This window comes from Hippocampus zosterae, chromosome 6, assembly GCF_025434085.1.
Source record: "Hippocampus zosterae strain Florida chromosome 6, ASM2543408v3, whole genome shotgun sequence".
NCBI lineage: Eukaryota > Metazoa > Chordata > Actinopteri > Syngnathiformes > Syngnathidae > Hippocampus > Hippocampus zosterae.
The window spans coordinates 3,704,634-3,729,489 of NC_067456.1; the positions used below are offsets into that span (position 1 = coordinate 3,704,634).

The window sequence follows — 24,856 nt, forward strand, 5'->3', positions numbered from 1 at the left end:
TTGCCTCCCAATCCTGCTGAGGTTCTGAGTCCCAAGCTCCGCTCGGTGGACTCTCTTCTAGGTTTGTGAACCCCGTCCCAAACTGAGTCGAGTGACATGTTTTTCAGATACATCATCCGCTCCGACCCGCTGGCGCACATGCCCGAGGAATCCCAAATGGGCCAGAGTCGGAGCACTCCGAACCAGACGCACTTTGTCTCAGAAACCAGAGACGAGACGCACCTATGAGCCACACACACACACACACACACACATACACACACACGCACGTTTGCTACTTGCTTCCACTGAGCCGCCGCATATATTTGCGGGAGGATGCATGAAGAGTGCCTCGACATCCGGAGATGTCGATACCGCACCTCACATTGCCAACTACCACTTGGAGGACAGCCGCGGTGGACAATATAGGGCTCGTGGGCTGTATGCGGCATTTAATCTGGCCCAGCGTGCTGTTCTAAAACCAACTCAAACCTCAGAGAAAGTGTCATGAAAAAGCCCCCATAAATGCTCCTTAATATGCACTACTCGCAAAAGTTAGAGCTGTTCGCGGGACTCCAAAAATATTTTACTTGATAAAAACATACAGTGATGACATAATTAAATGCAATTTTTTAAAAAACGGTTAAAAGATTTTGTCACATTGCACCAATTGAATTTCCATTGGCCACTTTGTATAAAACTGATGGACAAATCAACAGTGTGGCTGTTATATCAGCGGTTCCACGCGGAGGATAAAGACTATATGACTATGAATACAGTTATATTTTTTGTGTACACGAGTTGCGAAGGTATATTCGGCTCATCCTGAAATGTCCCCCAAAAGCCCGATATCGCTACCTTTCTGTAAGTACTGTATATTATGTTTATTTAAACTGCACACGCACGCTTTGTGCCCTTGTGCCTTGCGTTGGTGGGGCACCCATCAGGGCAGCCGACATCCCAATTCACTCGATCTTAACACTCATGCATTTGATATTTGATTAGAACTGCAACGATTACTTTGCTTTGTAGTCAACACCACGTTTAGGAGCACAAGCATCTTACGCCACCGCTCTGTAGGGGGCGCCATTGACTGTCAAAGAAGTGGACAATAGTTGCCATGACGTCATGGCAGGTTGGTGGACTCTGATTCAATGGCGAGTGACTGGTCGCCTCGGCAACAACCTGCTGTATTGGACTCCTGACCAGAGCGATGTTGAAGCACTGGAAATGTTTACGGAACTCTCTCAGCGTCCCCCAATGGCTATCAGAATGCACACATCTGAGAGAAAGACTAAGTGGCGCTTATCAGCCATATCGTGTGTGGGTGGGTGTGTTTGTTTTTTGTTTTTTAAGTGTTTCGAAACATAATTTTTGCTGTGCTAAGGGGAAAAAACAACAGTATTATTCAATGATTTCAGTGTTTTAAGTGTCCTCGAATGATCTGCGGTTTGTGCCATTATTTATTTGTAAATACTTTTTTGTACACAATGTGCCATTTCTCATCCCTTTTAGGGAATATCAGAGCCTGGCCGGCTTTCTTATCGTTTTTTTTTCTCATCTTAGTCTTTAAAAATACATTTTTAAAAAAATGAATTGGCCAAAATAAATTCACTGGAACTCTGACGTTAAGCACCTTGTGTTCCATATTGCTGGTTGACTTCCAAATTGTTGTAATTTAAAAATAGTTTCCAATGGAAAAATGAATGAATTCATTCATTCATTCATCTTCCGTACCGCTTGATCCTCACTAGGGTCGCGGGGGGTGCTGGAGCCTATCACAGCTGTCTTCGGGCAGTAGGCGGGGGACACCCTGAATCGGTTGCCAGCCAATCGCAGGGCACACATAGACGAACAACCATCCACACTCACACTCACACCTAGCGACAATTTAGAGTGTTCAATCAGCCTGCCACGCATGTTTTTGGAACATGGGAGGAAACCGGAGCACCCGGAGAAAACCCACGCAGGCCCGGGGAGAACATGCAAACTCCACACAGGGAGGCCGGAGCTGGAATCGAACCCGGTACCTCTGCACTGCGAAGCCGACGTGCTAACCACTGGACTACCGGGCCGCCTGAATTCATTCATTCCAGGCTCAAACTGGTTCCAGACTTTAAATTGTCACCATCAAAAAAAAAGGTGTCCCACAAGTCACGATACTCATCCTTTTCCGATTTGCATTTGAATTTGGCTTCGCAGTTTTGCAATCATATCATGGCTCACTAAATTTTCCGCCTCAAATGTCTTTTTTTTTTCAACTTGAATTCCGACTGAGGGCATAAGGTTTGTTTATTTATTGTGATGCTCCAAGTGTCAGCGTAGATTGCTTTCTGTGTGTGTGTGTGTGTGTGTGTGTGTGCATAACTTGATGCGCACACGAACCACCCCACATCTCCCACCCCTGTTTGTCTTGCGAGGAGACGTGAAAGATAACTATTTTTGCACCAATGGAATCTTTATGGCGTGACCCTTTAATCTCCAAGATCATCACTGCTCTTGTCCTTTGTGAAACATTCCACACATTTTGTTTCCTTCGCAGGCAAATACGAACAGCAGCAAACATCCCAGCATGAATGTGAATTTTTTTTCTTTATTTTGTAAAGTTATTTTGTCTTATTCAACTTTATCCGTGGGTCCATTTTAACAGGTTTGGGGACCTGAGGAATTGAAATCCTCCCAACATTCCACGGTGATCCCCATCACGTGTGCTTCTATTTCCCTCCACAGTCTTTCAAGGGCATGTTCAAAGGATTTTAAACAAACAGCATGATTTTTTTTTCATATATCCAAGCTTGCCAAGAATAAATAAGTGTCCCTGTTAGCCAATGTCGAAACCGCCATTTGATACGCCGTCGTTCTGATATGAACGGAACATGCATGTTGTTTACGTGTCGGCAGCCCGCGTGTCATGTTTGCCACCTCAGTGTTCGACTACATGCATTTTGTACTGTTTTTCTTATGATGGGAAGGTCAAGTTTGAAGGTCATCAACAAATAAAAGCTGCATGCAGCCAACTCCACACTCAACATGCTTTTATTTCACGCACAAATTTTGTTTGGTGAATCGGTGAGAGCCGATGTGGATTTTTTTTTTTAAGGCCGATTCCGATATATGTCAGATATGTTTAAAAGTAAAACAACAACAACAATCAGCAAAATAATAATTGGCAGATTTTTTTGGCTGAAGTTTGTTAGTGGACATATTTTATGTAAGTTTGCGGAAGTAAGGCTAGTTTATATAGTTTAGATCGATCTAATTTGTAAAATGTCAACAACGATTATGCTGTGACAAAATTTAGGATCATTCCAAATTTTCTCTCTCTCTACACATGTGTGTACACACACACACACATATATATATATATATATATATATAGTATAAATACAGATTTTTTTTTTCAAAAGTCTGGAATCACGTTCCTAGAGGATTATATGTAAATGTTCAACTGCCTGAATGCTATGTTGACAAGTAGCTTACAGAACAAAGTTTTGCCAAAGGAACTTTGAGTCTTTTTTTTTTTTTAATCCCGTAATATGTGATTGCCAAACATGCTTCCTGGTGAATGATGCCTTTATTGACATAAAGAGGTGGTGACCACAAACAAACCCCCCCCGACTTTGCCCGATATAAATCTTCAGCTGTCCTTCACGTTTGGGACCCGAGCCCTCTCTCCGGTTTCATGAAACCTCTTGCAGAAATGGTGAGTTTTATTTGTGTGAACTGTAAATGGCAGCAACGCTCTTTCTTGACATCTTAACAAAGAAAAAAAAATCTCTCCATTTTTCCCCCCCCCGTTTTCCCTTAGAGAACATACCTGTGTTTGGCTTTAGTGCTGAGTGCAGTGCTGTCACTGGCAAACGGCCACTGCTATCCAATTGAAGTGGAAGAAGGTAAAGACAAAGCTGTAAATCTTGATTGCTCTGTTTTCAAGAAGTGACTTAAATTCTTTTCCAATGTCTTATCAATCAACAGTGAAAAATAAAGTGTTGTCATAATTCTTTCTACCCATGTGTAGGTGCAACACAATGCCTGGATCCGGCTGACAACTTATGGCACCCTCAGGGAACAACTTGGAGGAACAGTGAATGCATGGATTGTTCCTGCAGCGGTTGTTGCTCTGCGTAAGTTGAAGAATCGCACGTTTTCCTTTTTGTGTTTTTATCTCTGTAAAAAAAAAAAAATGCAGTTGTTTATTTTTGGCGCACTGCTTATTTGCAGGTACGGCGTTCCCACAGGCGTCCCTGATGACTGCGTATCAATGCTTGACAAAGAGGCATGTGAATACAAAGTGTTCAAAAGGAATGACCCGTCTATTGAATGTCCATTTAGGGGTATGGTTGGAAAGTGACGGAACAACAGCATCGGTCATTGACTCCTCTACAACAACAATGATATTTGTGTGATACTATATATAATCAAGGATATTTTGTGAATTTTTGGCAGAAAGAAAATGATCAAAAGTGGAAATGAATAAAACATCAATTCCCTTTGGACAATTTGTGTGTAGCGTCTCTATGCTCGGACGATACGGCTGAATTACTGTCCCACTTGTATGACAGGAAAGAATGTTAAAATGTGCCGTCTGCACAGTTCAGAAATGTTGTAGGACTAAGTGGTGCCAGAAATGGGGTTTAATGTGCGACGTTTTCTGTTTTTGCACATAAAGAGGTCATGACCACCAGTTGACCAACCCTGACATTATCTTATTTAACTCCAAAGGTTCTTCTACTGTCCTTCACTTCAGTTATTTTTGACAATTACCTTTTTTTCAGTCTTTGTTATTTTTACTCACTTAAAAAAAGTTGAAGTGCTCTTTTTTTTGCTTGCTTTTTTAACTCTATTGAGTAGCATTAGAAATATGTGTAATATACGGTATATATATATATATAGAGAGAGAGAGAGAGAGAGAGAGAGAGATAGATAGATAGATAGATAGATAGATAGATAGATAGATAGATAGATAGATAGATAGATAGATAGATAGATAGATAGATAGATAGATAGATAGATAGATAGATAGATAGATAATGTATACATTCATTCATTCATCATCCGAGCCGCTTGATCCTCACTAGGGTCGCGGGGGGTGCTGGAGCCTATCCCAACTGTCTTCGGGCAGTAGGCGGGGGACACCCTGAATCGGTTGCCAGCCAATCGCAGGGCACATAGAAACGAACAACCATTTGCACTCACACTCACACCTAGGGACAATTTAGAGTGTTCAATCAGCCTGCCACGCATGTTTTTGGAATGTGGGAGGAAACCGGAGCACCCGGAGAAAACCCACGCAGGCCCGGGGAGAACATGCAAACTCCACACAGGGAGGCCGGAGCTGGAATCGAACCCGGCACCTCTGCACTGTGAAGCCGACGTGCTAACCACTGGACTACCGGGCCGCCTAATGTATACATATATCTATATATATAGAGATAGATGGATAAGGTTAAATGTCAATGCAACTAGTTCTAAATACTGTCAGAGAGATGCTTGATACAGTCATATAATGTTTGCACATTGATACACAATAACTGTGCCTATTCTACCGTAGGCCACAAGGTGTCAGCATTGCTCTCTAATCACCTTCCCGTTCCCCCATCATTTCGCGTTCTATTTTTGCTCCATTACATAGGGGTTAACTTATTTTTACACGTGTATGGTGGTTGAGAATGCTAAAATTTTACTTGGAACACTGCTTGTGTAATTAACATGGGTTTTGTGTTGTGCCAGTTGGTGTGACTGTGGAACAGATTTGTCCTCAATGACTGCGTGAAAACAGGTCATAAACACGAATACGAGATAGTACATGAAACTAATGCAACTTAATAGTGATATGATGGATGAGTTTGAGTCCGTTGAGTAATCACGCATGCGCAGTAGGCATTGTGATAACTTTTTTTCCGGTGGCGGAGCGCGAACGCCCTGCTGGTTCACTGCTTGTGTTATTCCCTGCCCCGGTGTTCAATTTATGCGCCGTCGTCTTTCACATCGCAGATTTTGAGCACCCGGGGCCCGGCTTTGCGGTTGTTTTTTATCGTACACATTTACCGCGGGGTCGCTGTCAGTAAGGCCGCGACTGGGGTGTTGTTGCTGGGAGACCATTCTGACTCGCCTCCCCTGTTAGCACCATTAGCTGGCGGCTAAGATGTGCTGCAGGCGGCGGGGGCTTTTCTACGCAGCGGTCCACTGGAAAGAAAGGCGGGTTCTTGGTTGATTATTAACCCCGTTTGGATCGTAGGGGGACTTGGAGCTACACATTTGAAGGTAAAATAAAGCTACCTTTTTGTAATATACTGTAATGCACGCTAACGTAGCTAGCTTGGTTAGCTGGCCGTGCATTTGCATGCATGCCTGTTTAGCCAATTGGGTTGCTAGCTAATTGCTGTGTCGTCGGTAAATAGATAGTTCCACATCCAGATTTCAGAATTCACCGTGAAATACAAATGCTTATAAGCAACGTTGAATTAGTTCGGTGGCAATGACAGCCTGTCCGTCAAGCTAGCATTGGGCCGTTCACGGTAACATTCACACTGGGTTGCGTTTGCTCTACAGGTAATGGAACTTTGTTAGACGATTGTGGGACTCTGGCGTGATCTTAAATTCGGGCCAGTGTGCCTAAAGAAACGTTGCACTGCTTCACACCGTTTCCAATGATTTGTTCTACTGTCCATCTCTTTTTACAGGTAGATTTGTAGAGTTTCTTGAGATTTACACTGTTTCTTGTTCTTTTGACACAACGTAGCCTGCCATCTAAATAATAATAATCGTAATAAATACTCTGGCCCTCTAGGATCACTATCATAACCATTGTTAGAATGTAGTTGAACGGCTGTAAGGTTATGCACAGTTAGAACATTTACATTTAAATACAAACACTAGTACAGTGCACTCCGCTTAATAGAACACCATTGGGCCGAAGTGCTTCTGTTCTACTAAGCGGGGTTTCTATTAACCGGAGACACTTTATTAGGTACACCTTCAGACACGTCGACGACCAAGTTATGCACGCAGAAAAACCCCTGCTGACGAGTTAGAAGAGATATTTCGACTGTGGACGTCCATATCTTTAATCAAACAACAAAACAACAACTTTAATCAACTTCAGTCAAACATCTCAAATCACGAGAAAAAATTCGTTACTTTTGTCTGGAAACAGGAGTCCGTAATTTTGCGGTTGACTTCCCTCTCAATGCGCTGGATAAGAGGGAAGTCCTGGAAACCGCGGGCGTACAATCCTTCTGAGAATCCGGCAATGCATTGTATCGTCTGAGTATGTCCTTCTTATCCGCAGGTGATAGCCCTCGTCTCTTGAATGAAGTTGAAGCCATTGTGACGTGCGTGTGTCTATGTGTGGAGTGAGCGTGCTACCTGTTACTGTATACGGCTAGAACTACCGCGTTTTCTCGCGATAGTGGTACAGTATCGCGATAGCTCCACTTCTCGCGATAGCTACACTTCGAAAACCACTAGTTTACAATGTTCATTGCTTACGGCCTGTTCTATTAAGCGGAGATCTGTTCTACTAAGCGGAGTATCTTTATAGGAAATTGCATTAGGCAAATCGGTTCCAGAGCCTTTTGCTCTATTAAGCGGATTACTCTATTAACCGGTGTTCTATTAAGCGGAGTGCACTGTACTTGCATCATGACGTATGTCCTGCATAACTAATAACATCGTTTTACTCCCAAAGGATGGATGTTGATTTGGGTGCCGGGGACAGTACAAGAAGGAAGGTGGACTTGACTGGATCTGCAGAAGGCACCATGGATGTCATCCCAATGGAGATGTATGACTCTGCCAGAGCCAAAATAGCTGCCAACCTGCGGTGGCTATTTGCTAAAGCATACGGCATTGGTGAGTGTTTCTGTTTGCTTCCATTCAACAAACTCTAATTGGCATGTAGATTGTGTTGTGGCTTGCACTTCTCACCGGTGAAATATCGGTCCTCACAGACTTAAAACTGTATTTAAATAGAACAAATGCCGAAGATGATTTTCACAATGTTCACGTGTAGAAGTGTCACGTTAGCCTTGGAAATGAGGGCTGACAGCTGTTTAGTCCAATGTCATACATTTTTTAGTCTGGTGCTTTGGAGTTGGACCAGTAGAAACCTTCTTCTCAAGACACTCAGTCAGCAGAATATGTTGAGCTTTGCTGGTGAAACATTGACAGCTCGAGTCTAAAGGCAGGAAGTATTTCTGCGCTCCAGCCAACACTGAATACTCTCTTTAACATCCAATGCCTGGCTGGCAGTACCATTTTCATACTTGTAACATGGCCAGCGAAATTTCTTCCAAATCGGGTTAAGGATTACATAACAGTTGGACTTTTGTCCGACGTAATTGAGCTGCTCCACCGTCCGCTTTGTCCCATTAACACAAAACGTCAATACACCGCATTTGCTGCCTCAACACTCTTTGCTCTGACAGAGTGGCAAGGAGCAGTGTAGAGCCGCTTGCCTATTATTATTATTATATCACTTAGATTCCAACAATCATGGAAACTAAACCTATTATAGGAACGAGTTGGCCTACTTTTCCTGAGCCGCTTCTGACATAACACATACCACTAACCAACTAAATTTCTTGACTGCTTGGCAGAGTTTTCAATCAACGGCAGCGAGCAAAGTCGCATGATTAAATCGCCCTGTGTAGCTGTTGTTCCACTCCAGGAATACTTTGCCTTTCATCCCACTCGGTGTCTTCATGCACACCTGTATGAATGCTCTTTACATCTTATCCCATAGCAACAAAACATCCTTTTTTCTGATTGGCTGATGATGAGACAAACAAACAAGGATAGCCATATTTAGCTTAGCGAACACAAAATGGTCAACTCAACTCAGCCGTATTTATAGAGCACTTTAAACCCACAACCGCTGTATACAAAGTGCTATACGTGAAGAAAAAGAATTCATACAACAATAAATTATTAATAAAGACGGTGGAAAGCACAAAAACAGTCCAAATAAAATAAAGTCTGAAATTTAAGGCCAGCGTTAAAGATGGGGAGCGAGCGAGGGGCCTGCCGAACGTTCCTGCTTACAATTTTGCAACAAATAAGACGAAAGCAATCACTTGCGGTTCATTGCAAGGAATTTTGGTTCCAAACCAGCAGAGGCCGTTGGACCAAGTTGAGAAACGAACTCATTCGCACTGTCGAAGGCAAACGAAATGAAAAATAAGGCATCCCATCTGTTCATCTATCCGTCAATTAACATCGTTTCAGGGTGGGCCATGGCTAACGATGCACACGGGGATTTTGCTCAAATAGAGCACAAAAGCCTTCCCCTTTAGAGCTTAATTGACCCAACGGGATGCTGGTCCCCTTTGGGAACTGAATATCTACGCACCGGTGGCTCATGTGACGTTTCTTTAATGTCATTAGTCATCATTACGTGCCCGTTTTTCTTTTTTCTTGACACAGCTGAGCAGCATCACATTCAGCAAAAGTGCTTTTTTTGGGCGAGGGCACGCAAATACTAATGCCTGATGATTCTGGCGGTCACGTGGCATTCAAGAACAAACACTGTACCACTCGTATTTGTTTGTGTACTCATGTTGACTGCCTGGCCCCCTCAGGCTGCCACAGCTGCTCCCCAAGCCTGAGTGGCAGACGGCCAGACACGGCGTCAGGCACAGTGTGCACCTGTCACACTCCAAGCCTTGTTGCTTGTACTCTGCTTGTGCTTCGTAATACGCTCGGCTAACTCTCATGTAGCTCATCTCGTGACAACCCCCCCCCCCCCGTGAGTGGCTACACTTTATGTTCAGAGCCGTCCTAATGGCATCAGAAAGAGGAGGGTGCAGCTGCCACGCGGTGTCATCGTCTGCGGAATTAAGTCAAACGTGAACACTTTCCCGTCTAGACTCCTTTCTTATCGCGCACACAATCGCACACTTTCAGTATTTATAGAACTACAAACTTTCTCGGAATCACCGGCGTAAGATCATGGCGGCAAACTCAACCGCTCGCAGTTGAACTTTACGGTCCAGCTGAACAAAACAAATAATGACACATGATGTCTTTCAAACAACCACATCACTTTGCCTTAACTATAAAGTCTGTTAGCTTCACGCTAACACACAATGTGAAACACTACATGGGCCAATGAATGTATTGTGGTGTCATAAATCCTTTCAGCAAAAGTAGACACACCAAAAAAAAAAACAATAGTCACCTGTGGAGAAATGTTAATTGGAGGCAATTCACTTGAAAGCGGCGGCTATTTTGCGGTTATTGAAACCGTGACTTTTTAAAAAACTTGCTAAACCGTCAAACTGGTAATCGACCTCTGCCTGTTCACGGGCAGATATACAGTATACAGTACGTAATATTTTTTATCTTCTGCGAGAAACAAATATCAGTCGTGAGCGTCCCGAGCAGTCGTGTCTTCCTCGTGTACATACGGATGTCTGTCTGGATTTTACTCCCCCTTGGTGAGCAAGGCGCTCACTCAACAAGGAACAAAATGCGGTGCTGGAACAGATTCAGGCCATCTATATTGATTTATAAATCAAGAACCTGAAACATTTGTACGGTATTAAATCTCCATTTCACTTGTGAGGAGGGGAGACCCAGCACTTCCAAGCAGAAGCTCATATTGATTCCTGGGTTGCATTAGCAAAAGAATGCGATGCTCAGATTCAGCAGTATGCATCTATCAGTTGTTTAAATGAAAAAAAAAAAGAATCTTGGCCACATCTGGATGGATTCTCATTTCCGTGGACATTCTGTATTTAATCTTCCCTTTTTCTTACATCGGTCTGGATCATCCTCCCTGAAGCAAAGTGTTTTTGGCGAGCTGCGGGAAGAAGCCGCCTGCCTTGTTTTTGTGAAAGTGACACTGCCGAGGGCCGCCTTCCTTCATCCCGTCAGAAAAGAACACTTTGCGCACACTCCGCCAGTGTTTTTCGAATGAAAAGACACACTTGGTGTAAAATCTGATTGAGTTGAACGAGGTTATTTCTCAAGGCGCTTTTGCGTTGTAAAACGCGATTTTGTAAAAGTTTTTCAAAGCTATTTTGAGTACAACCATTTGGTTTTGGCACACTGAGGTCCAGTGCTTTGTACCGGCTCCTTATAAGGTTGCAATGTCTGACTTTGGTGTGACTTCACATCCACACAAATGGAATCACTTGAAGGCGAGTGCATGCGTGCATTTGTTCGTCTCCGCAGCAAAACTCAAAACACGTCTCTTGAGTTGCAACTTGCACTTGTAAATGTTGCTCCGAGTAAACTGAAGTGGGCCGTGAACAAATATGACTCAAAAAGGCCACCTCGCTTCCTGCTGCATTCCTGTACCTGCTTGTAATTTCAGACCATATCCCCGAGGACCTGAGGGATCCCTTCTACACAGACCAGTACGACCAGGAACACATCAAGCCCCCCGTCATCCGCCTGCTACTGTCCTGCGAGCTTTACTGTCGCGTCTGCGCCCTCATCCTCAAGACGGAGCAGGCCGCGTCCCTCCAGTCGCACCACTCCGTCATCCAATCTCTGGACAGGAAGGGCATTTACGTCGTGGAGAGCGACGACACGGCCGTCACGGAGGAGGACCTGGCTGGTATGCCCATTAAAATGGTGAGTCGTACTCCGGAAAGTGTTGGCCGCGAGGCGCTTGCAATTGTGTGCACGCCTTGAAATTACATTTAACCTTTACGAGGCTGCCAAGATTATTGAGGTTGTTCTTGTCATTGTACAATTAAGTGACGGAGAGGAATTTTACTGAAACGGGTTCGCAATGTCAATCAAGACGGCAGTCAAACGCAACCTTAGGGGAGTGTATGAATGCTGCAGGACAATTTGCGCAATTCATGCATATATGTGTTAGCTGAAGCGCTTAGCATCGAAGCCCGGGCCTAGCAGGTGGTCATCTAGCAGTAGGTGGGGGACACCCTGAACTGCTTGCCAGCCAACCGCAGCGCACACGTAGATGAATAATCATTCACGCCCACATTTACACCCAGGGGCAATTTCCGGTGCTCCATTCACGTGGCATGCATGTTTTTGGAATGTGGGAGGAAACCCGAGTACCCGGAGAAAACCCACCTGGGCACGGGGAGAACAGCAAACTCCACACAGGAAGGCCAGAAGGCCGGAATCAAACCCAGGACCTCTCCACCGTGAGGCGGATGTGCTGACCATTGCCGCCCGAGTACACATTTACGAGGAATGTTTAAAAACTATAGAAAGCAGATTTGCAGATAGCACTTTTGTTTCAACGCCTGTGGAGTACTCGGCAGAATACTGCTTCCTGGAGGAGTGTTATCCAAGAGCGGCAGCTCCATTTCCCAAAGATGATGTCACGCTCTTCGTATTTAGTCCACAAACTATAGCTCAGAGTGAATCAACAGCCGCCTTGATGAATGCAGCCGGGTTGTACGCTCCATTTTGCTTTCAACACATGATGACTTCACTTTCACACAGAAAGGACTGTTTGACCTTCCTTCTTCAGTACAACTGTACGGTTTTACCGAAATAAATACGGAGATTTAAAATGAACCCTGAAAGCACTTTTACAATTCATTGACAAAAGTTGAAAGCCAAGGAGATTTCAACTGTTCGTTTTAGTCTTGTAAATTGGCACTCTTGTTTTTATTTTCTTGACCTTTTTTTTAGTTACTGTTTTCATATTCGTTAACTGTTTCAACTTTATATGATAGGAGTTTAAGCTGTTACTTAAAATTGCTTGCCCATCTTTTTATTTTTATTTTTTTGGCAGCTTGTTTTTTAGCCTGAAACAAATTACTGTAGTTCAGTCAGCCTTCTTTTGTATGGAATGATTTGTTTTGAAATGAGCTTAGTTTAACTTGAAACAGAGCTTGCGTCTCAGGAACAAGATTGCGGTGTGCTCCATGATTTTGGTCTTAACGCACTGGAATTCATCGTTGGACAGAATGTCCATTGACCACCGGCTGAGTCGCTTTCAGCGCTCTTCCTTCCCGTTTGTTACTATGGAGACCAGTGCGAGTCTGCTTTTTCCGCTTGCGGCATGATGTCATAATCCACACAAAGCCCAGTGAGGGGATGGAAAATCCTGAGCAGGATAGCGCTTGTCCCGCGTGTCGGGCTTTGCTGACTAGACAAAGCATGTTGATCGAAAACCCGAAAGGCACTGCGAGCTTCTCCTGCGCACAGTATCCCCCAACAGCGTTTTAGTGCCACAGCATTTACTTGTAAGCCATCTGTTTGTCTTCACTGCGCGTGTTTGACACAACGCAGATTTATTATGCTGTCCTCTTCCAGAGTGCCCACATCCCCATGATCGATGCCCTGATGATGGCCTACACAGTGGAGATGATCAGCATTGAGAAAGTGGTCACCTCTGTGGAGCGTTTCTCTACCTTCAACCCGTCCAAGGAGCTTCCCTTTGACTTGGAGGATGCCATGGTTTTCTGGATCAATAAGGTAGAAAGAAACCAGTCTGTGTAACACAAGAAGGCACACGTCAACCGAGGTTTTTCCCGGTTCCGATTGAAGCAGAGATGGTTACGTTTTGAGCGGCGTCATGGCGGCATCTGCGCAAACAAACATTTGCCTGTATTTTATGCATTTTTTTTTACGTCTTGCTATTTCTGAAATCATATATTACACTCCAACCACAGCAACCCCATGATTATATTCATTCATTCATTCATCTTCCGAGCCGCTTGATCCTCACTAGGGTCGCGGGGGGTGCTGGAGCCGATCCCAGCTGTCTCCGGGCAGTAGGCGGGGGACACCCTGAATCGGTTGCCAGCCAATCGCAGGGCACACAGAAACGAACAACCATTCGCACTCACACTCACACCTAGGGACAATTTAGAGTGTTCAATCAGCCTGCCATGCATATTTTTGGAATGTGGGAGGAAACCGGAGCACCCGGAGAAAACCCACGCAGGCCCGGGGAGAACATGCAAACTCCACACAGGGAGGCCGGAGCTGGAATCGAACCCGGTACCTCTGCACTGTGAAGCAGACGTGCTAACCACTGGACTACCGGGCCGCCCTCATGATTATATTAAGATGCTCAATTAACAGTCATATAATTTAATCACCAAATTCAAATCATCAAAATAAGTGCAGCTGAAGCGCTTGCATGAGTGAATAATGCAGGGCTTGACTAACATTTGGACTGGTCGCACTGGTGTGACCTGCTTTTTCAGCCGGTGGGACAAACGCACAAAAAAAGGTCGCGCCCTTTTTTGGGGGCTGTACAGCGTGACCATATTTGCTGATGTATGGTCACCTCAATTGCCAGACCGTAGTTTTCTATGATGTAAAAATTTATTGTGACTGAAGTTATGTTTCAAAAATATTGTAACCGCAAATCTGTTTGCATCGAGCGTTAGCTGACAAAACAGGTCAGTTATTTTATATAACTTTAAAAAAAAAAAAAGTGACAATACCGTGATCAAAAACTTGTTTACCTGTAGGAAATCCAGAAAATCTCTCAATTGAATTTTTCGCCTTTCATCTTTATATCTAGCAAATCGCGCACTGACGACACCATTAGTACATCGGCCGTTTGTCTTGCGTGGAATGAGTCAAACGGGACACATGCGCAAACTCTTTCTCTTGTTTTTGGGAGGTACGTTGACATCGCCGCTTTACAATGTCTGCAGGTCAACACCAAAATGAGGGAAATTAGCGAAAAGGAACACAAAGTCAAGCACCACCTTCTGGAATCCCCCAGTCACCAAAAGGTAAAACAAGGTCTCGTAAAAGAGGCCTTGCTTTTTGTCTCGCTCCTTGACTATATTATCGCGTCTTGCTCTGTCCCCTTATCTGTGTTTCTCTGTTCAAATTGGATGCAGCCGCCAGTCCTTTGTCTAATACCTTTTGACCAATTAATATCTCTGCTCCTGTTCTCCCCATCTGTACTTCCTTTCCCTTTCTTATCCTTGCAAAACTGGATAGTCTCCCTCCAAATGGTATTGGAAGCTTGTCCCTGTAAGTTGGAAGCCACCCCCACCCCCCTACCCCACCCCTTCACACACCCTCCCTCTCCTCCACGCACGCATAGTTTTGTGTTGATGTGTGCGCGCACCTCACCGAGGCTTGTTCGAGCTCATTCTATGCCTCTTTTAGCCGAGGGGATATCAAGCCGATGAAACCCTGTCCTTGTTTTTTTTCTTTTTTAAATTCTAAATCACATTTTGGCACATGTTTTATGGTATTATTTGAAGTACACAGGTAACCCTGTTGGTTTTTGTTCTTTGGTATTTGCTTCAAGTCAGATGAAAGTCATTGCTGGCACGCCCTTTCTTTGCAGTTCGCCCTTCACGCTGACCTGCTCTGTCATCACCTCTCGCTTTTCTGCTCACACACTCGTCTGATCATAACTCAAACGGTTCTGACACACCTTTGCTCGGCATGGGCATGATTGATAAACTGCTTGTAAAGAATTACAAGACTGTTTGAGCCTCATGTTCGCCGATGGCCGTGCCTTGAAGCGAAACGCCGTACTCCCAATGGTTTTGACCGCGGCAGTCGGGGATATCAATTAAGTTTAGCCTCACGCAGTCACGGCGGATGATGAGATTAAACACAAACAAATAGCAAAGTGAATTTGAAGATATTACCCTTTTTAACAAAATGATCTGCTGAGCATGTCCACATGCATCTATTTAAAACATTAAGCAGTCGGATTGGGCTGCTTTGTGTTTTGTAAAAGCCGGTTGGTCCGTTGCCTTTGTCTGTGCTGTAAATACGTAATGACAGTGAATAGATCGTATTTACTTTCGTATTGGAACAATTATTTTGCTGTTGTATCAATGATAGTTCATGCCTTTGGGGGTCGATTAATTCCTTGATGTCTGCGGAAACAAATTTCTTGTTTCTGCTCTTTGTATCCAATATCCTCCACGTGCGGTCTCGCTGAACGTACCACATTTAGGAGAAGCATTAAAGTAGAGAGACGTATGCCCTATCATGTATACAGATTCAAAATGGAGATTTTTGTCTTTGAAATTGCACTCGTTTTACGTACGTGGGCTTGTGATCACCCATCTGCCCCCACGATGCAATTTTTTTAATTCTTGCCCCCTTTGATTGGGCTCCATCACTTGCCACCCTTCTCGCATAGGCTTCTGGCTCCCTGTTGTTCACTGCGTGAGCGCCTCCATCCCACCATCAGCAACCAGCCCTCTTCAGGGTTCTCCCTCAAATGATGCCACAGGGCCTTTTCATTGAACCGCATCCTGGAATTTTAGTCCTTATCAATACAACTAAAACCCTGTGCTCTGGAAGGGAGAACCTTGATTGGGATGTTTCACTACCAGAAGGCTTCAGACAACAAATAAGATCAAACATCCTTGAGTCAAATGTGCTTTTGACTGGCTCAGCCGTGCAAAAGATTAGTTCTGTGCCCCTGTAGTCATATTTCCGTTGATAGTGTTGTTCTAGTATTTGCCTGATTCGATTTTGGCTCTCTTATGTTCAAAAGGTACGGTATCGTCGGGAGCATGCGTCTGGCCGTCATCTTCCCTTCTTCCCGCTACTGGAAGATTTGATGAGAGATGTCTGTGATGGAGCGGCGTTGCTGACGGTTGTCCACTACTACTGTCCAGACCTCATGAAGCTGGAGGGTATGCCCATAACATAACATGACGCACTGCGTTCAGTTTGTCAAAGTCAAAATTCTCAACGCCCCTGAAGAATTTGTGCTTAACAACATGATATATTTATTTTTATTCCACAAGATTTAGCATGACTTAAACTCCCAATGCGCCATTCAGTCGAGTCCTTATCCGATCTGCTCTGTTCCCGTCCGATCAGATATTTCCCTCAAGGAAGTTCCCTCCATGGCCGATAGCCTGTACAACATCCATCTGCTCCGAGAGTTTGCCAACGAGTATCTGAATAAAAGTTTCTATCTGACAACGGAAGACATACTCTATTCGCCTCCTGTGCTCAAGGTGGCCTGACCGACTCTTTTGATTCATTACCCAATATAAGGATGAAACTTGTAACGACAGGCACAACAATTAGACGCCATCAGTAATCATCGCTTGTCTTTGCAGCACAACGTGATGGTTTTCATTGCTGAACTCTTCTGGTGGTTTGAGACGGTCAAACCAGAATTTGTCCTGCCCAGGGATCTGCAAGAGTCGAAAGATGGTACGCTTGCCCACTTGATGCGAGTGGAAAGGGTTCATCTTGAAACCTTTAACTTTACCATTGAAAGTCTTTTTCATGTCCATTCCTGTAGCTCGAGCCATTGCTCAGCCAAAGAGTTCTCGTCCATCAGTGCCCATCTCCAACGCCACCAAACGGAGCTTCAAGGCCAGTCCCGGCGTGTCAGAAAACCAGAGCGGCCCTGAAATCTGTAGCAGGTGATTTCATCATACCATATTATATTGACTCGTGTTCCATGACTGGAGTGAGGAAGTTTGTGTTTCAACCTGCCCGGATCTCTTTTAATCTCTTGGTTGTTTTCTTGGCGGACTTGCACTCTCGCTAGGTGCCGTTTCCATTAGACATTCATTCATTCATCTTCTGAGCCGCTTGATCCTCACTAGGGTCGCGGGGGTGCTGGAGCCTATCCCAACTGTCTTCGGGCAGTAGGCGGGGGACACCCTGAATCGGTTGCCAGCCAATCGCAGGGCACACAGAAACGAACAACCATTCGCACTCACACTCACACCTAGGGACAATTTAGAGTGTTCAATCAGCCTGCCACGCATGTTTTTTGGAATGTGGGAGGAAACCGGAGCACCCGGAGAAAACCCACGCAGGCCCGGGGAGAACATGCAAACTCCACACAGGGAGGGCGGAGCTGGAATCGAACCCGGTACCTCTGCACGGTGAAGCTAACCACTGGACTACCGGGCTGCCTCCATTAGACATGTTAGTCATATTTCTCAACAAGAATCAGATGGCTGAAGTTAGTTCATTTTTTATTTTTCTCGATTCTCCTAAAATACAATTGAAAGTGAAGAGTTTCATCTCAGTACCTTAGGCTCCTCTGCCTTTTGCAGTTTATACTTTTTTTTTAGGGAATTGTTGGATGATACTTTCTTCTTTTCAAGACAAAACACGATTTGAAATTGTCGGCTAGCAAAAATGGAAAAAAAAAAAAACCCACGGTTTTCTTTTGTTTTTGTTGTGTCTTAGTAGAGGAGGTCCGCCCTTTAGTCCTTCCCATCCTCTCTTGCCTTTGCGCCAGAGACAACAGAAGCCTCAAGGAGATGATGGCGCAGGTAAAAGCATCACGTTGCAGAATTGACGAGCAGTCTGAATCCTCTTTGTACCATTTAAAATCAATATTTTCCCCTTTCTATAAGGTCTAAGGAACCGCTCCAACTCCTTGACCCAGATGGACAGACAGGCCCGAGGTTCTGCTGTCGCTTGGCCCGACAAGAGACAGAGGTAAAAATAATTCCGAGGTGTCAAGCGCAGTTCCTGAGTGTGATGTGCCAGTAACAGTTGGTTGGAATTTGCATGTCTCTGCTGATCCTTATCTGAACGTATTGACGTGAAGCTATTTATAGACCACAGACCCGCAAGACTAGAACAGTAGTGTAGGTAGTAGATAGAAGTGGTCAGAAGACTTGAGAACTAATTGGAATGAACGTATTTGATTTCCCTTCCTCAGGCCAGTGTCCACACTGAACCCCTTCATGTTCCATTCAACTGCTGACAGCGATGCGGACGTTGCTTCCGGCGACAGTGTCAGCCTTGCCCGCTCAATAAGTAAAGACAGCCTGGCGTCCAACGTCATCAACGTAACGCCGAAGCACCAAGCTTCACTTCACCAACCCACGCTAGCCCACATGCGCAGAATCAACGGTCACGGCCTCGTGGGAAAAGTTCACCCGGATTGCGAAGAAGAATCTCTGGTGGCGGTGGCCAGGACGGAGGTCGCTTCCCTCTCCCAAAAACCTGATGGGAGCCAAGCGTCCGCCGCAGCAGAAGCAGAGACCAAGTCCAAACCTGCAGCTGATGGTTTCTACCTAGAACCGCTGATGCCTGCTGTGCTGAAACCAGCTAAAGAGAAGTCTGTATGCCTGAACAAGGAAGAGGAGAGTGGCGAGGGGCTCCGGTCCACAGGAAGGAGCTTTTCACGCAAGGGGGACGGGTCTTCTCCTGCAGCTCATAAGAAAGCTCCCCTCAGCCTGAACAAAACATTTCCTCCCACGCCTGACGAGCCCGACTCGTCAGATGAGCCTCTTCAGGCTCGGGCGGGTTTCCGACCCCTTGCCACCATCAGCGTGGACACCTCGCCAAATGAGCCCGGCGGAGGCTTCTACCTGCATTCCGATTCGGAAGAGACAAAGCCTTGCCCGAGCCTCGATGCGGATCTTGAAGACCTGGACGAAGAGGATGAGGATTTGGATGAGGCCGTTCCGGCAAAAGACCTCGCTTGGCCGAGTAAATGCTTTCATGCGGACGATGAAGAGGAATCCGCCAAACTTCGGGAGGACATGAATGTCAAGGAGCACGAGGACAAAGACGTGAACGGTTGCAGCGGTCGCTCCAGCCCATGCCTCAGCGCCTACTCTCAGGCCAGCAGCGTGGCCAGCGGAAGTGTGCGCATGACCTCTTTTGCTGAGCGGAAAGCCCAGCAGCAGCGCTTCGGCAGTAACCACGACCTGCGCTCCAGTGCCTCCAGCTCGCAGAGGACCACTCCGGATGGATCCGAGAGCGGCGGGCCCCTGTCGTCCTCCTGGAGGCTCAAAAGAGACCAGAGTCCCTCGTCCCCCCTGGGTCTTTGCCCTCGTGCCGGCGACGGCAGCGGCGGTGCCAACGTCCTCGCATCGGAGATTGTACAGCTGCGCATGCAGCTCGAGGAGAAGCGTCGTGCCATCGAGCATCAAAAGAAGAAGATGGAAGTGCTGTCAGCCCGGCAGAGGCAAAAGCTGGGTAAGGCCGCTTTCCTGCATATCGTGAAGAAGGGCGGCGGCGGCGGCCAGGGGGACACTTTGCCCAATCCGCTCAAAGCCGACCCCTCCAAAGATGAGCGCAATAGACCGAAAGTAACGGCGTCGTCGAAAGACGATATGTGCGCGGATGCCCTGAGAGGCGACAAAGAGCTGGAGGGATCTACGCCCTCGGGTGCCTTAGATGCAGACAAGAAGGGAAACAATGGCAGCTTCTACCAAGAAGAAGAGCTGGACCTCAACGAGTGCAACCGCTCCATCGAGCTGCTGCACGAAGCCATCGGCAGCATCCAGCAGCAGATGATGCAATTGTCTCTTCAGCAGGAAATGATGATGAAGCAGAATGTACTGTCGCCTCCCGGTGCCGCTCCTCACCCGCTCGCAACTGACAAAAAGAGTGACACGACACACGATGCGGAACACCTCCCCGCCACCGCCCCCGCGAGGAAACCCCCCAAACTGAGCTCAGGCCGAAGCTCCAGATCCAAGCCGGCGGAGCTCAAGGTAAACAAAGAGCAAAGCCGGCACACCGCCCGGACCGCGGCCCCCTCCCACAGTGGTCCGGAGACGCAAATGCATCCGAGGCAATCGGCCGGGGGCAGGTCCCCCAGGAACGAGCATCCTGACCCGCAAAGCCTCAGAAACCTTCCGGCGGGAGAAACCCCCAACAAAACGGCCTCGAGCCAGGCACGCAGCGCCGCCTTTCGGCTTCACGACGACGTGAACATGCGACTACCCACCAGGGTGGACCTGAACGCTTTGTCTGCTCCCGAAGTGTCCTTTGACGACTGCCTGTCCAGCAGCCTCAAAGACAACTCCTCAGACAGCTCGGGGAAAGAGAACGTGCCGTCGGAGGAAGTGCAGCGCAGCAAAGCTCACTTGATCGAGGTCGATATGTCGGAGCTGAAAGACCCCGAGGACGAGGAGGCTGCCGACGCCACCGCGAATGAAGCGGATGCAGAGCAAAAGTCAGTCATGGGCTTCTTCTTCAAGGTATTGGCCTACACGAGCAAATATTTTTATAAGACCACATATTTATATTGCAGGGTGGCCTGCGGTTACATTGCTGCCTATCAAACTTTTAACACCAAGCACTATACCAAATTGCTGGACTCTCTGAGCACCACCAGATTAAAATATGGTGACGTAAACCCGCGTGTTTATCAATGCGAGACTTTGCCGTCGACTGAAAACGGTTGCCCCGGGTAACGGCCAATCGCGGCTCGCCGCGCTGATGATTTAATGCTCTCGTTCTGTTGCAACGCTGCAGGATGAGCAGAAAGCGGAGGACGAGCTTGCCAAGAAGAGAGCGGCGTTCCTGCTCAAGCAGCAAAAGAAAGCAGAGGAAGCCCGTCTACGCAAGCAGCAGCTGGAAGCGGAAACGGAGCTGAAGCGCGACGAGGCCCGGTAAAATTCTTCAGCATCGGCGTTTGCTTTGGCCCGCGATACAGCCACTCATATATGCGTTTGATCAACGCCAGGCGGAAAGCCGAGGAGGATCGCCTGCGTAAGGAAGATGAGAAGACGCGGCGGGAGCTGATAAAGCAGGAGTACCTGCGGAGGAAGCAGCAGGAGATCTTGGAGGAGCAAGGTCTGGTCAAGCCCAAGACTCCCAAACCCAAGCAGAAACACAGACCCAAGACCATCCTCAGGGAGGAGTCATCCAGCGACAACGTCTCCAAGTGCTCTTCTTCAACACGTAAGACTGGCTCAGGTTTCACCTCAAAACATTCCATCTGTCTCCCCCGTGGCGTCTTATCAAGCACCACGCGTAGACACTGCCCTCTGGTGGCGCGTCCTCTGCATTACGTCCCATTGTGCACGAAGGAATACACACGCGCGCGCCCTTCCACACCCTTTTTCTATAGCATGCCATGTTAACCTACTGAACTGGATATTTCTACCTGAGCTCAGAGCCTCATTGTTTCCACTGCCTCTCTTTTTTTTTTTTTTTCTTTCCACACATTTTTTAAACATGGTTATTTATTTCCTCGTGTCAAACATTTGAGTTGAATCTGCTTCGGGGTTAAAAAAAAAAAAGTTAATTACCTCAGAGAGTGTCAATTTATTTTCATGGCACAACAGTACTACAACCACGCTTTCCATACATGTTTTGTACAGGGGAGAACAACTTTTTTTTTTCTCCCGAAATTATCTCAACATTTTGTTGTCAATATTATCCTTATTGGAGAGCGGCAGGGCATGCAAAAACTGAGAGACCAGGTTAAGGTTCATCTTGAACCTGAACCCGAAAAGCCCAACACTGCACCCTTTTTTGGAGTAATATATATTTAAACCTTTGGGCCACGAGGTCAAAAGTCACTCCCGAAACTAAAATTTCCTTTTTTTTTCTCACAGCTGACAACCTGAGCACGGCCCAGTCTGGATCGAGTCTGTCGCTGGCCTCTGCTGCCACCAATGAGGCTGACAGCGTCCACTCTGGGGGTGCGGGCTCTCATCGGTAAGATGCACCACCGTAGTCACATATATGCCTCGGCTTTTGCCATCGCGCAACAGTCATTCTTGTCGTGCGTTTTAGCTGCGACTCCGTGGAGTCGTTCCCCGGAAGTCGTAGCCACAGTCGGGCTGCAGAAAGAGACTGGGACAACGGCTCCACCGCGTCTTCAATCGCATCCCTGGCCGAGTACACTGGTTAGTTGATAATATTCATCCTTTTCCTATCTCGTATTTCCCATATGTTGAGAATTGTTCTGAAATGCCTTGAAAAAGGTCCAAAGCTTTTCAAGGAGCCGAGTGCCAAATCCAACAAGCCAATCATCCACAACGCCATCTCACACTGCTGTCTGGCCGGGAAAGTCAACGAGCCGCAGAAGAATCAAATCCTTGAGGTCAGGTTCACTTCCTTCTCAATTTTTAATCCCATTTGCAATCAAGTCACAATTGTATTTGTTTCATTTGTACCGAGTTCAAACTGTTGCCACCGTAAAACTTTGATCAACGTCATAACATAACACAACGAATAACACAGCATTCTTAACTGTCACTTATTTGCAGATCAATACCAGTACGACTGTTTGCTCTTTGAGTCCTCATTAAGTACCGAGACCTGTAGTACGTTTAATATATGCAATGTCTGATCTCTCCCTCCGCAGGAGCTGGAGAAGTGCGAGTCCAATCACATGATGATCCTGTTCCGCGATGGCGGCTGCCAGTTCCGGGCGCTTTACTCCTACTTCCCGGACACGGAGGAGATCCAAAAGCTGACGGGCACGGGGCCCAAAAGCATCACCAAGAAGATGATCGACAAGCTGTACAAGTACAGCTCGGACCGCAAGCAGTTCACCGTCATCCCCGCCAAAACTGTGTCGGTCAGCGTGGATGCTCTGACCATCCACAACCACCTGTGGCAGGCCAAGAGAAGTGCTGCGTCCAAGAAAAGTGCAAAATAGCAGGCGGGGGTGCACTGAGCACCCGCCCCCACCCCACCCGCAAATCATCTAGCGCCATCTTGCTTTGTTTCCCACATTGAATGCTCGCCGGCGTGCACGGTTTTCTCAAGGAGAGTTGCTTGCCGAACAAGAGAAACGCTGCCTGGATTGGCTTCTTTGCCTTGCGTGATGCGTTCAGGCGCATGCGTGGTTTACACGACGTATTCATCAGCTCCGCCACAGCACTGAAGCGGGTGACAGAGACTTAATTGGATACACTCCTTCCTGATTCATGGAATCATGGTGCCACTTCTGTCCTCCCAGAAAGTACTTAAAGAACAAAAAAAAAAACTGCTTCTTTGTTTTGTTAACAGCAGCGGGGGAATCGTTTGGCCTTGAACACATCGTGGTACTCTTCATCAACCGATCAAACCGCCTTTGAAAATGCCCGCTGGTTGTGTGCGTGTGTATAGCAAAGAAAAAAAACTTGAACAGTGCGGTCATTTTAACTACTTTTATTTATCTAAAAATCAATTTTTTTATAAGGGGTGTCTAATGAGGGAGATTACTGATCTTTGGTGCAGACATGATGCTTTTTGAGGGCTTGGGGGGTTGTTTTGGTTGTGTTTTTTTTTCCCGCTAAGTGGCGTGCTGTCAATTTTGAGTTGATGTTGTGCGCGTTGTCATCACAACAGATCTCTGATGTGTAGAGAGTTGTTGTCGTCTCTCCATTGGGCCACACATATACAAAAAGGTACACACACAAACACACACAGAGTCACAATCAAACAAACAACACCGTGCAATGTAAACCACCGAGCGCCGCCATTAAAGAACATTCCTCCAAGGTTTGACGGACAATGCCACGTGTTCTCGTCTGTCTCTTATAAGTGCTTCTTCACCCGACAGCAAACCACCAACAGCACTTTACTTTTGTATCAAACACTAGAGAGGCCAAGGGCTCTCGTACTACTGCGAGCGTTTGTCGTTGGTGTCTTATCGAAACGGATTGTATGGGCATGGGGTCGCCATTTGTGTTACACTGGTCTCCTTTTATTTTCATCTTGCTTTTTGATTTTTATACCTGTTGAGGTCATGCCATCTATTTATTTTGATACATGAGCATGTTAAAATTGGATTAAAGTCACTTTTTTTTATTTTTAGTCTTCTCATGGCTTGTTTTGTCCGTTTGCTTTTGTCACGCTCAGATACTTGGAAGCGAGGGTGTGAAACCCGTGAGGCACCATGCATTTCAATTTAGTGTGGCCTTTGGACTTAAAAGGTTCCCCACTTTCGCTTTTAATGGTTTTGCCTTTTTGTTTGTCTTCTCACAATCTTGCTAGTGAAGCAAAAATCCTCCTCACCCTCCCCGTCCCTCCCCTCCAGTTAACTAGAACAGCGGTTTGACTGCCTCCTCCCGTAACCACGGTTACGACTGCTCCATCACAGTAACGCTTTCCCAATCAATACCTCAAAAGGTCCAAGTTGTCTCAAGAACTTAATCGACCTGCATCTCATCCATTAAAAAGGTACGTTTGATTCTTCTTTTGTTCCGTATACATGAAGCTCTAATTGAAGTGAGTCCGTCCAGCTCGCCACAAAAGATTCTCTTCTCTCTTTACA

At 46.2% G+C, this 24,856-nt stretch overlaps 3 protein-coding genes across 8 annotated transcripts in view; all 3 read left to right on the forward strand.

Moving 5' to 3' along the window:
• The window catches only part of LOC127601949 (potassium channel subfamily T member 1-like), a 60,931-nt gene extending 59,461 nt beyond the window's left edge, over positions 1-1,470 (forward strand). For all 4 annotated transcript variants that reach the window (XM_052067690.1, XM_052067691.1, XM_052067692.1 and 1 more), the window contains one exon: positions 108-1,470. In XM_052067690.1, coding sequence (XP_051923650.1) covers positions 108-228 — 121 coding nt within the window. In that variant the 3' untranslated portion in view covers positions 229-1,470. The remainder of the gene's footprint in view (positions 1-107) is intronic.
• A 1,916-nt stretch (positions 1,471-3,386) lies between these two features.
• LOC127602585 (beta-microseminoprotein-like) lies at positions 3,387-4,478 on the forward strand. Its single transcript, XM_052068814.1, has 4 exons — positions 3,387-3,682; positions 3,788-3,872; positions 3,998-4,103; positions 4,201-4,478. The coding sequence occupies exons 1-4, from the start codon at positions 3,662-3,664 to the stop codon at positions 4,328-4,330; spliced, it is 342 nt and encodes a 113-aa protein (XP_051924774.1). The 5' UTR covers positions 3,387-3,661; the 3' UTR covers positions 4,331-4,478.
• A 1,517-nt stretch (positions 4,479-5,995) lies between these two features.
• Positions 5,996-24,396, forward strand: LOC127601948 (calmodulin-regulated spectrin-associated protein 1-B-like). 3 transcript variants are annotated; one of them, XM_052067687.1, is made up of 19 exons: positions 5,996-6,243; positions 7,670-7,833; positions 11,300-11,562; positions 13,228-13,389; positions 14,586-14,666; positions 14,881-14,913; positions 16,409-16,550; positions 16,741-16,880; positions 16,986-17,082; positions 17,174-17,297; positions 18,079-18,164; positions 18,249-18,333; positions 18,560-20,837; positions 21,115-21,251; positions 21,326-21,543; positions 22,203-22,305; positions 22,384-22,496; positions 22,575-22,693; positions 22,958-24,396. In XM_052067687.1, exons 2-19 carry the CDS (start codon positions 7,671-7,673, stop codon positions 23,252-23,254), a joined length of 4,641 nt encoding a protein of 1,546 aa, XP_051923647.1. In that variant the 5' UTR covers positions 5,996-6,243; position 7,670; the 3' UTR covers positions 23,255-24,396. The 3 variants fall into 3 exon arrangements, with proteins under 3 accessions (XP_051923647.1, XP_051923648.1, XP_051923649.1); XM_052067688.1 differs by having other exon boundaries at positions 18,082-18,164; XM_052067689.1 differs by lacking the exon at positions 14,881-14,913.
• The last annotated feature ends 460 nt before the right edge of the window (positions 24,397-24,856 follow it).